This window comes from Argiope bruennichi, chromosome X2 (assembly GCF_947563725.1).
Source record: "Argiope bruennichi chromosome X2, qqArgBrue1.1, whole genome shotgun sequence".
NCBI lineage: Eukaryota > Metazoa > Arthropoda > Arachnida > Araneae > Araneidae > Argiope > Argiope bruennichi.
Genome location: NC_079163.1, coordinates 131619035 through 131634664, shown reverse-complemented (window position 1 = coordinate 131634664; position 15630 = coordinate 131619035). Strand labels below are relative to the sequence as shown.

The 15630-nt window shown below is 31.8% G+C and overlaps 1 protein-coding gene across 1 annotated transcript; it reads right to left on the bottom strand.

Moving 5' to 3' along the window:
* Positions 1-9342: 9342 nt before the first annotated feature.
* LOC129959891 (uncharacterized) lies at positions 9343-9717 on the bottom strand. The gene has a single exon (XM_056072787.1). It carries the CDS (start codon positions 9715-9717, stop codon positions 9343-9345), a length of 375 nt encoding a protein of 124 aa, XP_055928762.1.
* Positions 9718-15630: the final 5913 nt, after the last annotated feature.

The window sequence follows — 15630 nt, the reverse complement described above, 5'->3', positions numbered from 1 at the left end:
CCCCGACGGATTTAACCAAGCCCGCTTACACGACAGTTCTTCCATGGAATCGGATCCCGAACCTGAAACCTTCCGGCTCCGACGCCAAGACCTTACCACCAGGCTACTGCGACTCCCCACACGTCTGTGGAAAAAATGATTTTAAGTTTCAATAATATTTATAATAGAGTATAAATTAAAAATTTGAAATCCGAACAAATCTGAATTAAAAATGATTCTACTTTTAAGTACATTATTAAAATCTCTTTTTAAGACATATTTAATTTAATTTATTGATATAGTAGCTATTCCTTATCATTCTATGGAGTCAATTCAGGTTTATATGTTAAATACACGAAGTCAATTTAAACTTCAAATTCATTGTTCATTTTTAGAAAGAAAAAGAAAATAACATCGCAGCTTAGCATCATTCAATATATAGTTAGATATTAACTATATGAGTACGGCCAGTGAGAGAATTTCAGTGCATCAAACCTCTAAACAAAAACAGAAATCATGCACGGAAACAGCATGGATCATCCTTTGCATATAGGTGGCATGTCACGAATTACATTTAACTCCTAGATTTCATCTCTGCGTCTGAAAACGCCTGAATCAGCACTTTGTCCAACAGGTGATTTAGGGTGAGTCCGGACTCATTAAGGTTAAATAATATACTAAAAACATAAAAGTAACTGAGGGTGGGGAGGAGATTGACTACATTACAAAAAATATTTTTAAAATTCATAAGAATTCTGTTTATTTTTATTGACTGAGACGCACTTTATCAAGTAAAACTTCAATTTCCCAATAAATTAAATACCGCTTAATTTCTTTTTAACTTTGAATAACAACTCTAAAAGCGTTATAATTGCATCAAATGGAAAAGCAGTGACAGTTTATTCATCTCGATTTATCTCAAAATGAAAGACAATTTTTCAATCTGTTTCTGAAAATATATTTCTCTTTTATATGCATGTTCCTTATCAGATTTCAAAATATTTCAATTTTCAGATAAGCTATATTTGTATTAATAAGATACACATTTACTTCATGAAATCTTACATTCTTTCCTTTAACAATTAAGGCCAAATAATGGAGCACGAAAACAAAGAATGGCACAGGGTTTTATGAACCGTCATAATTGAAATTCTTTTTACTTTCAATTATTTATTTTCAAGTCATTTCAATTTACTTAACTTTTTTCAAGTCAATTCCTTGAATATAAGTTATCAGATTATTTATTGATTTCTAAGGAAAAAAATTATTTTATTTATTTTAAAAGATAATTAATTTCGGAAATATTTTGTAGGAGACTTTGTACTTAAATGAATCCCTTCATCCTACTTAAATGAATCTTTAACGGGAAAGGCATTTTGTTCTCTTCTTGAAGGATCAGTCAATAATCTTTGCACAAAAATACTTAATCACTGCCAGTTGGAAAAGTCAAAACACCCAATAGTAAGTACTCAAGGACAATATCTCGGAGAATAATTTCTCGAATCGGAGCAGAGTACGAAATATTAACCTTTTGTCATGAATTCCGGTTTTGTTCTAGAGAGCTCTTAACAATATCCGAAAATCCCAACCGACTCAAACAAAAAATTTGACACAAAATTGCAAAATTCGATTTATCCCCTTGTTGGAAATTTGGTTTACACTCTAGAGTGGTACCAAAATGTGCTGGTATACCGAATTTTATCTTTGTTTTGTATTTATTACATTAACTTCTATTTGACATATAGACTTCGTTTGCAAAATAATTTGATAGAAATCGACAAATTGGGTGTCCATCGAGCTCTTTTGTCACAAACAGATGGAGAGATAGACAAACATTTTCCAAAAAAAATGTCGAAAGCGTTGAGATTCGCCAAAGACTCGAGTTCGAATTTTTGACGATTATAATACTTTCTCTGTATTTCGTATATGAGAAAATAAAAATATATACATCTCTGAAATCGAATTCTTCAAAAAATAAAACTCGAGAGAGGCTATTATTACTCATGATTTTAATTTCCTGTTCATCTTGAACCTACTGTTTTAGTTAGGTTCATGAAAGCAGATTTTAAAGCCAAATAAAAAAAAGTGGCATTTTTTTTAAGCACAATGGAAACACACCAATAGGCATATCCGAAAGAATTCATATTGGTGGATTTGTATTTATTCTGTTTATCTACTATACTTTCGTTTGCGGATGAATGTCTATTTCAAAAACTACTGGTTTCAGTAATGTATTGCAAACAATAAAATTGAATTATTCTGAACTATAACACTGATATTGTTTATTCCATGCTCATTCGGTGAAGTGGACAAATTTTTAGAAAATTTGACATATAGCGTATAGTAGTTAGAACGTTTTTGTTGTATTCAACATTAAAAAGGCTGTCTATAATTTGATTTCGCCAAGGCTTCAGCTCTTGTACCTCGGCATTAAATCCAGGTAAAATTTGATCATTTATAAGATTCTCCGTGCTATTTCAAACTGTGTGCTTATCTCAGACATATATCAAACATAGATTTTTTTAAAATTCGGTAGATAACCACTATATCAGGTGTAATTCTTGCGAATATTCAAATCAAAACTAAGCACTGAAATCTGAAACAAATAGTGATCCACTAACAGAAAAAAAATGCAATGCCAAATACAAAATAAAAATAATGCTGCAAGAAAATATAACCACCAACGGAAGTGCGAATATTATAAATCACTATATATATAAAATAATAAAAATTGCAGACCTCAGATCATTAACCCTTGCTACAATCCAACATAAAAAATGTAAATAAAATATGAAGTTTATGATCCCATAATTATTTTTATTCGTATTTGGCTTTATTCAATCAATTTAAACATTAAAAAACCCGATGATGACATAAACCAAAAAGGTGGATATAGTAATCCACCCAGCTTTAACGACGGTAATGGGCGGTTATGTATACTACTGATGTTTTGTACTATTAATAATTAGTGGAAGTTATGCTTGCTTTGGATAGTTAAGCTTCATGTAAATCTTAGATCAAGTTTAGCGTTTCCTTTTACTTTACAAAAGTACTGTCATTATCATAGTATATTCATAATTTATAAAACCTTTTGTGTGAGCAAAATATGAACAATACAAAGATGAGCAGGACAAGGGAAAAAATGAAAATAAATTATTTTAAAATATAAAGATATTACGATTATAAAAACGATGCTACAATGCAAGACCATTTGCTTATCTTAAACAGACTGAACCATAAAAGAGAATAAATTAAAAAATTCAATCAACTAAATAAATAGCAGCAGTAATCAAAATAAATTGTTTCTGCAATTTTACTCACCAACTTCATTTGCTGAAAATAAAAATAATCCCTGCTTCAAATTAAAGTTCATATTTATTATCTGATTAGAAAACCTTAAAATCCTACAAAGAAGAGTGAAAATGAACAAGATTTGGTATGTTATGCTATGTTCACTGCAGCCACAGTGAGAGATTCCTGGCGTCGTAGTTTGGCTTGTTCGGGACCCGATTCCATCTACAACGAATGTCACCCTTGTTAAATCTATGGTTTTGAATCAAACCTCATCATATTGGTGTGAGGTGAAAGTTTAAAAGGTGAGACGTTATGTGACCAAGATTCAAAACTATGTAACTCCAAAAAGCAAGGTGTAACTTCAAAATAAAGCATAAGTCTAAAGAATTCGTCTTCACTGCTCAATACAAAAATCCCAAAATGTCTATTTTTTTTTAAAAAAAAAAGAAATAATTATAAGAAATGACATTTTTGGAAATAAAATTTATAATGCTATTCTCAGATGTTGTAAATTTCATTTTTTTTGAAAGAAAAAATATAGGGGGAAAGCTCGTTCATTTGCAATCATGTGATCTTACATTGATTCCATAAACTCATAATAATGTATTTCGTCACGCATGCTCTCAGATACTCGTTTTAAGTCGTTATTAAATATCCATGCTGTATTTCTCATTTCAGCGAATTTATTACAGAGCAGATGTTATTATGCAAGTCTCATAGTCATCATTTACACACTACAGAGAAGATTAAATTCTCTTTAACATTTTAACTACATAGTTACATCAATTTCTATAGTTAAGAATAAGAAGTCTTGTCTATGTTTTATTAACTTGCACGTTTATAAAATTTATAAGTTCTAAATTTCCACATATGAAGGGGAAAACTAAGTGATAATATATCAGTTGAATTGATTCCGCTATATATATAAGAAAATTGAGTTCCAAAAAAAACTGATTATGCGATATAAAAATGTTAAATGTTACATTTTAAAATAGGTGTAGTACGGACGCAATCAAAAAAATGAAATCTAATATTATTACTTTTACAAATTACAGAAGACAGTTCTAAAGGTTATCGAATAGCCGTAGTATGGTATAAATCCTAAAATTTGTGGGTAGGAAATGCAACTATGTGAAGAATATTTAAAAACTTATTCATTAAAAAACAATTTGTTGTCTATTTTTTAAAATGTTCCCTTTTACAATATTTCTTTTGGGGAAAAAATCATATAAAAGTTACATTTAAAATAAAAACTCCCATCAATATTAATAACAGTCAATATCAATATAATCAATTATTATTAATACAAATCTTGATAATTTTAAATAACGGCAGATTAAAAATCTGATAAATGTTGATTACAGCAGGTTCTTATTAACATTAACCTGCGGTTATTATTAATAACTGATTCTTCATAATCACAACATAAATAACATAGAAAAGGAAATAGTCTTTTAATATCTTTTTTCTGTATCTTGAAAATGCTTACAATACAACTTGAACAATTTTAACTATGCATTTAACTAACGGAAATTTCTCTTACTTTGCTCACGAGAAATAAAAACATAATTTAAAGTACCCTACTCATTAAATATTAGTTTTTCAACAGGATAATGCAATATTTTCCCCTTGGTGAGAATGAAAAATGATATAGAGTGGTGGCAAAAATTGTGGACACTTTTGAAAACTTTTATGTTTTCTAACTTTGTATGCTCATAGAAAATGTAACGTTTCACAAACTCTTGTATATCATTTTAAATAGAATTTAATGCTGATATCAATACAAAAAACAAAACCGAAATGTGTACAATACAAAAAAAGTTGAGAGGCAATAATTATCGAGATACATTAGATGCTGATGACTGCAGTGAGTTATCAGTACTTAGAAGGGTAGCCTTTATTTTTTACTTTATTTATCTTCACACTGATGTTTCATTGAGCTGACGGGAGTTTTAAGATCTTCCTTCGTTATTGAATGATGCCAGGAAATAATTATAACCTCAATTAATTCTCTTTTATTTGATGAACGCATTATATGTACAAGAGTTTTCAAACGGTGCCATAAGTTCTCAATAATTTTGTAGTCAGAACTCTTTCCTGGCCATAATAATAATTCAATTCTCTTTGTACTAAACCACGCTTTCGATATTTTTGCTGTGCGGCAAGGAACTGAATCCTGCTGAAAAATAAATGATGTGTTGTTGGGAAGGAGATCGCTGGAAGAAGGTGTAAGTTTTGGCTCTGGAATAGTGTCAATATATTTTCTTGCATTTAATTCCCCATCGATAAAATGAAGGATACCAATACCGTCTACTGACGTGCATGGCCAAATCATAACACTAACTGAGTTCTTCATAGTTTCCTGAATGCAGTCAGGATGTAGCTCTTCGCCTATTCTATGTCTCACATATTTTCGCTTATCACTACCGAATAACAATATCTTTGTTTCATCACTTCGTATAACTTAGGACCACTGATTATCTGTCCAATTAATGCGTTCCTTTGCCTAATGTAATCTTTTTATACGCTGCTGTAAATTCAGATAAGGATTTTTTCGTTGAATTCTACCTCTTAGTCCAACATCTAATAATCTTCTCCTGATTGTTCTTGAACTGACATAAATGCCAGCTTCAATCAATTGACTTCTGATGGTCGCTGATGACATTCTTCTATCTTGAAGGCATAGTCTTTTTATTTTTCTGTCATCAACAGATGTGGTGAACCTTTTTCAGCCATTTTCTGCTTTGGTTTTTATTGAATTTGTCTCTTGATATCGTAAACAAAGCGTTCGGCCTCCAGATGTAGTCACTGAACCACCCACTTGTAATTTCAGCATAGGAAAAACGCCAGTCATGTAACACAATAATATTAGTTCTCTCTCTAGCTGTCCAATCTATTCTTTTATTTGATATCATTGCTTCTTGACTAAATATTAAAAATATTTACAAAAATTCCAACTATGTATAAAAATGTTTAACAAAATTTCTAACTTCAAATTTAATTACATAAAAAATCCTTTCTACATAGAAAAGCACAATAATGACTTGTTCTAACTTTAAACCCGATGTTAGCTTCTGCCAGCAGTTATTAACATTTGGTTGGTTCCCAGAACAAGAACAGCGGTTTCTCAGGAAAAGTTAGAAATTACAATCCACTTCATCAATGTATTTGTTATTCAGATTAAAGTACGAATAACTTTTTGTATTGCAAATATTTGAATTTTGATTTTTGTAGTGAAATCAGCATTAAATTCTCTTTAAAATGATATGTAATAGTTTGCATTTTATGAAATGTAATATTTTCTGTAAGCATACAAATTTAAAAAACATAACGATTTTTAAAAGTGTCCGCAATTTTGGCCACCACTGTATAAACGGAACAGAAAATGTTCCTCTATCCCGGAGAGCCCTCTAAGTTATATTTCCGCAGTGAAAACTTATTTGGCGAGATATCTCTGTTTGGCAGAAATACGGTGCGGCTTTTGAATTTCTTCGTAATTGGAAATTGAAAGGTTCGTTTAACTTTCAGATTTCTCTTTCTGTAGGAATTAGACACTCAAAGAGGTGTAATTAAAAGAATTATTTACTCACATTCTTATATATTAATAGGAGATATCATTTATTAATAACCATTTTCTAGTTTAAAAAATATAATATTCCAATATTTAATTGAATTTTTTCAATTTTCAAATTTTTATGAAGTTTATTATTTAAAAAATTCCAAAATCTCTATTATATATTGAAAACAAGTGAAAAAATAAAATTGGAAGAAATGAAAGGGAAGATATTTTCTATTAATAAAGAAGGAGCTCTCCTTATGCCTCCCGTTTGAGTTGTCCAAAAGCCTTCTTTATTTTAAATAATTAATTATTGCTCAATGTAAAAAATGTCAAAAATTTTGTATTTTTATGTTCTTTGATGATGGGTTTCATTTGCAACGTTTCTGATTATTTAGATTTCTGCGTTTTGTAGAGTTTAAAACTGTCATTTATAATCAACAAAATAAAATCAATTTCATGGTAAATGAGCAAGGGAATGATTGCCTCATGTTCAGACTTGTAACTCATAAGATTGATATGATTAACGAAAACGAAGTGAAATAAATCAAAGTTAAAAATATACGTTAATAAAATCTATGTTAACATGATCTAAACAAAGAAAAATAAATTTGAAAGCTTTATAAATATATAAAATTTAATCCGATTCATAAACTTGCATTTTAGGATTAAAAAATAAAAATGAAATAGAAGTGATTACTTAATTGTACTAGACAGTTTCCCCTTCTTACTTTCTCAAGTGTTGTCTTCGTCGGCTGACCATCGTTAAGATATCTATCGCAAACAAATTTCTAATAGCTTCAAACTGCTTGAGGAAATTTTTAATCAGCAAAACTTTTTATGGTATTTTAGGTTAATCAATAATCCGTTTTGAAGCTCCACCTTAAACAGGGAACTGAGGTCAGTTGATAGATATTTAACCCCCATACAAACTGAGGTCAGATGAAGGATCTGTAACTCCTCTCCAAACTTTCTTACAACACCAGCGCAAAGTATTTGAACCTAATAGATAGAGCATGCTCCACCTTTGCCTTCGTGGCTAATCTTTTATTGAAAAAGGGGATCTTTTTTTCCCGAAACCTGTACACTTACGATATGGAGCTGAAGCAATCAACAGGAGTGTTTGCCCTGGCTTTCTCGTATTAGACAACATGACTGGTTTGAGGTTCATCTTCAGAGTACAGTGAAGAGAATGAAATCTAACTTTAACAATTCTTTCATCAACTAGCTGATAAATTTGATGCATATCTTCAGTTATGATGTAAAGGCTGCACGTCAAATTTCCTTCTCCTAGCTAGTTGGGGGTTTTTTTTGAGTTATTATGTTCATATTGACAAAGACTAATAAAAAGATAAACAGATTTCCTCTAGACGACCTTTGTCCAAAACTAATGAAAATCTATAATGTATGTTTGGCCATAATGTATGTTTTAAATATATATATAACTAAATTCACATATGAGAAAAAATAAGTAACAGAGAATGGTATGGAGAACATATTTAGGAATTTTACTGCCCTAGGCTTTGCGTATTATAAGGATCTTCCCTTAATAGTGAGTCAATTTCATTTCAGATTTCAACGCATATTTCACTAAATCAGTATAAAAATGAATTGTTTTAGTTATGACTTTTATTTTAATAACTTTGTGAAAATATACATGTTTCTATTTATTTATTTTTTAAATGTATAGTATTTCAAAATGTAATTAAAATGATCATATTCTTGGAAAACTAATAATAATTATTAGTTAATAATATACTTACTTGTAAATGTAATTATTTAATTTCGATAAAACATTATTATGAAGTAATTAATTTCAAACAAATATAAAAGTTATTATTTTAGAGGATCTGCCAAGTGAAATGTAACACTATCAGTTAATGAGTGATTAATATTTCATTATAAGAAAGCAATGATACTTCAGTTACTGATTTTAATAATTTTATATGTACATGCCCTATTCAGTACTAATATTTTATTCTTAAAAAATTTCATTTCTTATAATTTCTTGATGTGGCATTTAGGCTTATAATTTTGAATTGACTTGACTTCGGCTCCCTTTCAATTCAGCGACCCAAAGTAGTCTTCGAATATCAGAAATTTGATGCTGAAAACAACATATTTGTAGGATCCAATCATCCCTGATTACCTTCAATGCTTAAGTATACAACACATCGTTTGCTTTAACTGACTTTGAAAATATCTTCTAGAAATCCACACATCCAAATATATAATAAACTAGCTTCGTTCGCTTGGAAACTTTGATGTGTATGTATGAGAACTGACGGTCTGATCAACACTCGGCAGTGTCTGTCTAAAATCGCCTGCGAGCAAAGCCGCCCATCACCGCTTCATTGCCGCGGATGTCCTGCAGGCTGCGGTTTAGCGCCTCTAATGCATGCTTGTGCGACATTGTGCACTCGTCCCATACTATTAACTTGTACTGCTGCAAAAGGACTCCTCGGTCGTTGTTTTTGGTGATGTTGCATGTTGGGGTATGTTCGCTTGCAAGATTAAGCTGCAATGGAATGCTCAATAGGGCCACTGTTAAGCAAAGTTGCAGCAATGCCCGAAGAAGATACAGCCAGAGCTATATTGCGGTCCTTGCGGAGTTGGGCTAGCAGGAGATTCAGCACAAACGTCTTACCCGTACCCTCTGGTGCGTCAAGAAAGAATAATCCTTCCTCTCCACTATTTACTCGGTTCAGAATCGTTTCGTAGATTTGACGCTGTTCGGAAAGTAATCGTGGTATCATTTCATTGACCTGCGCTTCTAAAACCGCGGTGTCGTAGTTTAGCTCCTTCACAACTTCGCTTGATAATTCCCCTCTTCGCTGCGATGGGGGTAGGCCGAAATCAGTGAGACATTTTCCAGATATGGAAATCATTTTATCCTCAATCAATACCAAAGCTTCGTTAATGATTAGGTTATTGTGAGTGCCATCCAGCCTATGCACGATATCTTTTGATAAAGCGTCATTGTATTTATCCCACAGCTGGAGGGGGTTTGAAGTCCGCAAGTGCTCACTAAAATTGCAAACAGGTCTTCTAGCAACTTTCATAGCCGGAGCTTTATTATTCCTCTTCGAAAGATTAGATTTGCATTTTCTAGGCATTTCGAAAAATTATCAAATAATAACAAATCAAAAAAATTAAAACTAACCTAAAAACCGATGCACTTAAAACTATAAGCATATGCGAAAAATATATAATTAACATAAATACAATTTAGTTATAAAAACACACAACTAACCTAAAAACAATTGATTTACATTGTAACCTAAAATAAAACAAAACAGCGAGTCCGTATTTCTTTAAAATCAAGTCAAGTCTATTTTATTTATCTATCGAGACTGTGATAGCTACAACAGTATAATACACACATTTTTTTTAACTTTTAATTAAAATGAAAACACAGTTGTCAACAATCAGAACACACTGCACATGCGTTAATTTTCAACGCCAGTTGGGGTAATGCAAATGCGTGCCTTTTCTACGCCAGTTGGGGTAACGCAATGCAGATTAGAAATTTTTAATTTCCTTTAATCTGTCTCATCTTAATTTAAAAGTACTTTAGAATGAATCCGAAAGATCGATTCATTAACAATGTTTAATTTTAAATGCATCAAACACCAAGAAAATAAACAGAATCTATTGAAATACTCGGTCGAAAATATATTAAGCCTAACCTTATTAGTGTGGGGAAAAAAACTGAAGCCTTACTCATTTGGCGATAGGGAAATGAAAAGATTTTTGGAGGGAAAGTTAGTTTTTAATTAATAAAAAATTAACCACTCAATTAACCGGAATAATTAGTAGCCTATGTCCTATTCCAGACTATAATCTATCTCTGTGCTAAATTTCATCCAATTCCGTTCAACCGTTCTGGCATGATTGACTAACAAACATCCATCCATCCAAACTTTCACATTTATAATAGTAGTAAAGATATATACCTGAATGTATTCTAATTTAATAAACTTTTAATAATAAACGCACGGAGAAATTTTGATAAAATGTTCTCTGCAAAGTCAGTGAATCCTAATCAATCTGGATTTAATAACTGCTCAGAAAACTGCTTTTATTCCTCATTTTACCACAAAATAAATAAGTTTTCTCCTCTCTGATGATGCTAATCTTCACAGCAGAAATTCAAAGAGCAGTTCCTCATCAATCTGCATGTTATCTAATTCCACTTGTTAATTAGTTCTCAGAATTGTTTCGGGACTTCAGCAAAACAAGGTATGGACGCTTATCATATCAGTCTTACAAAACTGTGCCCCAACATATAAATTGATTTTCCTTTCTCTCTTTCTTTCTTACTTCCTGGTAGAATATTTATGGAGCCATCACATTTTCGTTTCCAGTTTGCAGATTTCGTCTTTCGAATCATTTAAAATTATAAGTTATCGATAACTTTCTATTCTATTAAATGCATACTATAAACACCTTCTCCCTTTCTTCCTTCTCTATTCATTTCCAAGTAAAAAGTGCAGCCATGAATTAATTTTAGTAATAATGCCGAGGCCATTGCCTATTTTTCCTAGTCAGCGTGTTCTATCAGGTAAATTTCTAATGAAAATCAAAACTATTGTGTTTTATAATAGCTTTGACCAACCGCAATATTTATTTCAATTAAGAGAAACCGGAATATTGCCTTTAGTCTTCTTCGTGCTGTAAACGTATGTAAATTTTCTGTTCCTCAATGGAGGAGCAAACTGTTTCACAGCCTGTGGAATAGAAAAAAACCATAATTAAGAAAACCAGCTTAACTGAAGCGTTGAATTAAAAGTCAACAAATATTGTGTTAAGCTCAATTTCTGTCCGTTTTTTTAATGCTCTTAGAGACTTCAGAAGTATTTTTCTGTTGAAAATTAGACTGCTTCTAATCGCGGATGTAAAATTTTTATAGCGCTATTTTGTTGAATACTAAATTCAATTTTCAATTATTGATGGGAACGAATATTCCAAAGTATTGTTCCTTAATTAATTATATAGAAGTTAATGGAGCAAGACAAGGGTCCTAGTGGTTTTGGATTAAGAAATCATCACTTCTGCTCGGAATTTTCGATATAAAACTAGATTTTATTTTTCATTTAAAAGATTTAAAATTATACAAAAATGATGTATTTTATGCTTTTAATTAATTAAAAAATATGTTTTTTTCGGTTGTAAAATAAAATTTTATCTTTCCCTACAATATGCGGCTAATATTCTATCTAAGAATGAAACTAATGCATCATCTTCGTGCACCTCTATGATGCACCTGTTGAAAAATGAAACTTTTTATCTTGCTTTACAAGATGCGTCTAATCTTCTATTGAAGATGAAACTGATTCATCATCATCGTCTTCTTCACTTGCACATGTTTCAAATGCTCACACTATAAATAGTCACAATAAAGATACTTAACATCATCTTGAATCAAACATCCTCAAACTTAGCTGGAAAGTGTTAGTATTTTCCGAATCCCGTTCTCCTTTATCAGTCTTTCTTTTATAGGTTCTAATATCCCTATTAATTTGCAATGAAAAAAAAACACTATTCTTTTAAAGTTAGGGTAGGATGGATTGATACTCCAACATACTTCACACAAAAAGCATCTTGCCCCACTGACGGTTATGCTAACTATCAATTATGTTTTTAACAAAAGTATATCTAAAGTCTACAAATCAATCACTAGGGACGACACTTTTTATTAATATACATTCATTTATAAGAATTAAATTGCGATGACGAAAATAAACTACGAAACGTTGTTGTTGAAGTCAAACGACTTTATCGACTGTACTAGTATTTCTCCACATTTACCACTAGTTTAAACGTTGTCAGCTCGAACGTTGTCAGTCGAATCAAATGAACCAGGAGCTCGACTACATTGTCTTGCCTTACTCTCCCCTACCACGTTATTTCAAAATAAGCATTTTGATTATAATAAAGCAACATTTTAAAAGATTGACTTCCTATAATAAAGGCACTTTATTATGTAATTCGACCATTGCTTCGCTTCACTCGAAATAGCAGAGCCAAAGCCAAGTGAATCAATTAGAAACTGAGGAAAATTGGGCTAGCTTGGAAGAGAAAGTAATGAGTTCAACTTTGGTCATGTTCATAACTAAAATTGCAAAATAAGCATTGCATTAAAAAACTGCATAAAATTACGATTATTAAAATGTATAAAAAAAATTGTGAAATAGAATTGTGCGTATTGCTGGTCGAATTGGCATTTTAGTTTTCCTTTAAACACACACAAATGTTATCCAGCTTTTCTGAAAAGATGTGGTAGTTCATAAGTTGTTCTTTTATAAATTATCCATCGTGCTTTTTGAAGCAGGAAATGTTTAACTGCCATAGAACAGTACATTAGAAAACAAACGATAATTTGAAATATGCAAGCATTTGGATGATTCTAAAAAAAAGGAAGAAGGATATTAGTTCTTTTGAAATTCAGGCCAAAATCTCTCAAATCCATTTGCAAATACATTGGATATCGAGTTTTAAGGCCATCGACTACAAATATTTAAAAACTTCTACCAATCAGTATTTATGAAGAAGGTATAATGTATTGTCTCATGTTAATACAATGGACAGCGAATATTGAAATCATGCTCTAAGGACAAGTAAATCTTTCTCCATAACTGGCTGATCTTATAAGAAAAAATTATGGGTGAGAGAATTATTAAGAAACTTTCATTTTAGGAATTAAAAATGACAATATTTTAAAAATATGTGACTATATTCAGTATGAATCTTTTGAAAAGTGCTATGTAATTCTTATATTTTTGAATTTGTCCATAATATAGATTGCAAAATTATTTATGAAACTGAAATACACACATGTCCATAAATTAACGATAATGCAAGTTCAGGAAAAGAAAGAGTCAGAAGCAAAACAAATGTGACTTATTTGTAAAGCCTATTTATTAAACAAAAGATAAAGAGCAAAAAAGATGCTATATATTGGATAATCTGGAGCAAATTACAAAAAAAAAAGTATTACATTGTTGGTATGATGGTTAGTATGTCTAGTATGTCTGTATGTCTATGTATGTTAGTCATAGTATGTCTCCCAGACGATGCAATACAATTCGTACAACGCCTAGGCATGCTGAGTATCAAATTATCTATATGATCTTGGGGAATATTACACCATTCATCAATCAATGCTCTCCGAAGTTCCGATAGACATGTAGGAGGTGGTTGACGGCTGCAACTCGTCGGCCAAGCATGTTCCACACATGCTGTACTGGATTCAAGTCCGGTGAGAATCTGGTCAGTCCATACGGGTGATATCCTCCGATCGAAGGCATTCGTATACGATGATTGCACGGTGATGATGGGCGTTGTCATCTATAAACACGAATTCTGCGCCCATGGCGCCTCGAAGCAAAGTTACATGTTGTTCCAGAATGACGTATCGATAGATTTGGCCTATCATGGTTCCAGTTTGAACATGCAGGTCAGTTCTGGAACCTAGAATAATTCCTCCTCAAACGAGCAATCCTGCACCACCGTAATGGTGTCGTTCAATGACTTGACGGAAAACATTACACAAGCCCACTGTTGCGGTGTCACAATGCATGCTCTCTACTCCTGGCTAACCGCAGGCGACAGTGAGTTGCAGTAAGTGGAACACATCTGACAGGCCTACGACCATATAGACCAATCTGCCCTAAGCGTCTGTACACGGCCTGACTTGAAATTGTCGTACCAGTGGCTGGCAAGAACTGACGAGACAGGTCTGATGATGTGCTGATGCCGTCTGTTACTATTGGCAGTAACTGCCAAATACCTGTTCTCATTCGGCGTTGTAACTTGGGGGAGACCTGTGATGTAACGTCTACTCACATTACCATCATCTAGGAAACGTTGCCAAAGCCTGGAGATGACACTCTGGACGATTTCAAGTTCCTCGGATACTGCCAGCTGGGTACGCCCACATTCCAGACGGCCAATAAATCTACCACGTAAAATATCATCCAAATGCGTCCTTTGTGTTATAACTATACGGTTATTGCACTGAAAGACTTATAAAGCGCTTGTGAACAATTTTATTTCTTTGCCTGTATTCCTTATACATCACTCTCTTACACTGTCGTTATTGAGACGTACTATAGGTGTCATCTGGTGGCTTCCTGCAATTTGCATATGATTATTGGAGATGTGTGTAGTCATTTTACGGGTGATATATGTATTTTAGAGTTCGATTTCCGCGTGACTCTGAATTAATCTTAATTTATGGACATGAGTGTATATAAAATCATATTGAAAATGGGAAAAAATATGATTTGTTTAGGGAGTGGGCTTAAAAGAGGCATGAAGCAAAAATCTTCAAGTTTAGAAGTTTATCAAATAAATCGCACAAAATTCTTACAAATAACATAAGAAATATAGTGCCAAGGTCTTTAAACTACATTTCTATTTATTCTTTAAATACCAGGGTGCGACTGATAAATAACAAGAATTTTTTACATTTTTTTTTTTTTTCGCATTATAAAGTATTAAAACAACTGCAGAATATTGTTAACGAATAGATAGCTTATTCTGCAGTTTAAGGCTAAAGAACATGTAGAGAAATTATTATACTGAATTTAGATAAAATTATAAAGATTGTTTTTTAGTTCATAGGATTTTTTGGAAGAATATTTTAGCAAAGTGTTGACTTTAGGAAAATAGCATTTAAAGATGTAAATATAGAATTAAAACGTAAAATATGCAAATAAAAAATTACAATAGATTCCCAAAAAAAATAACGCAGAGACAAAATTCAAACAATTATATAAAGAAAACTCTTCAGAAAT

Coding starts and splice junctions, on each gene's coding strand:
- LOC129959891 (XM_056072787.1), bottom strand. CDS start 9,717: ATGATTTCCATATCTGGAAAATGTCTCACTGATTTCGGCCTACCCCCA.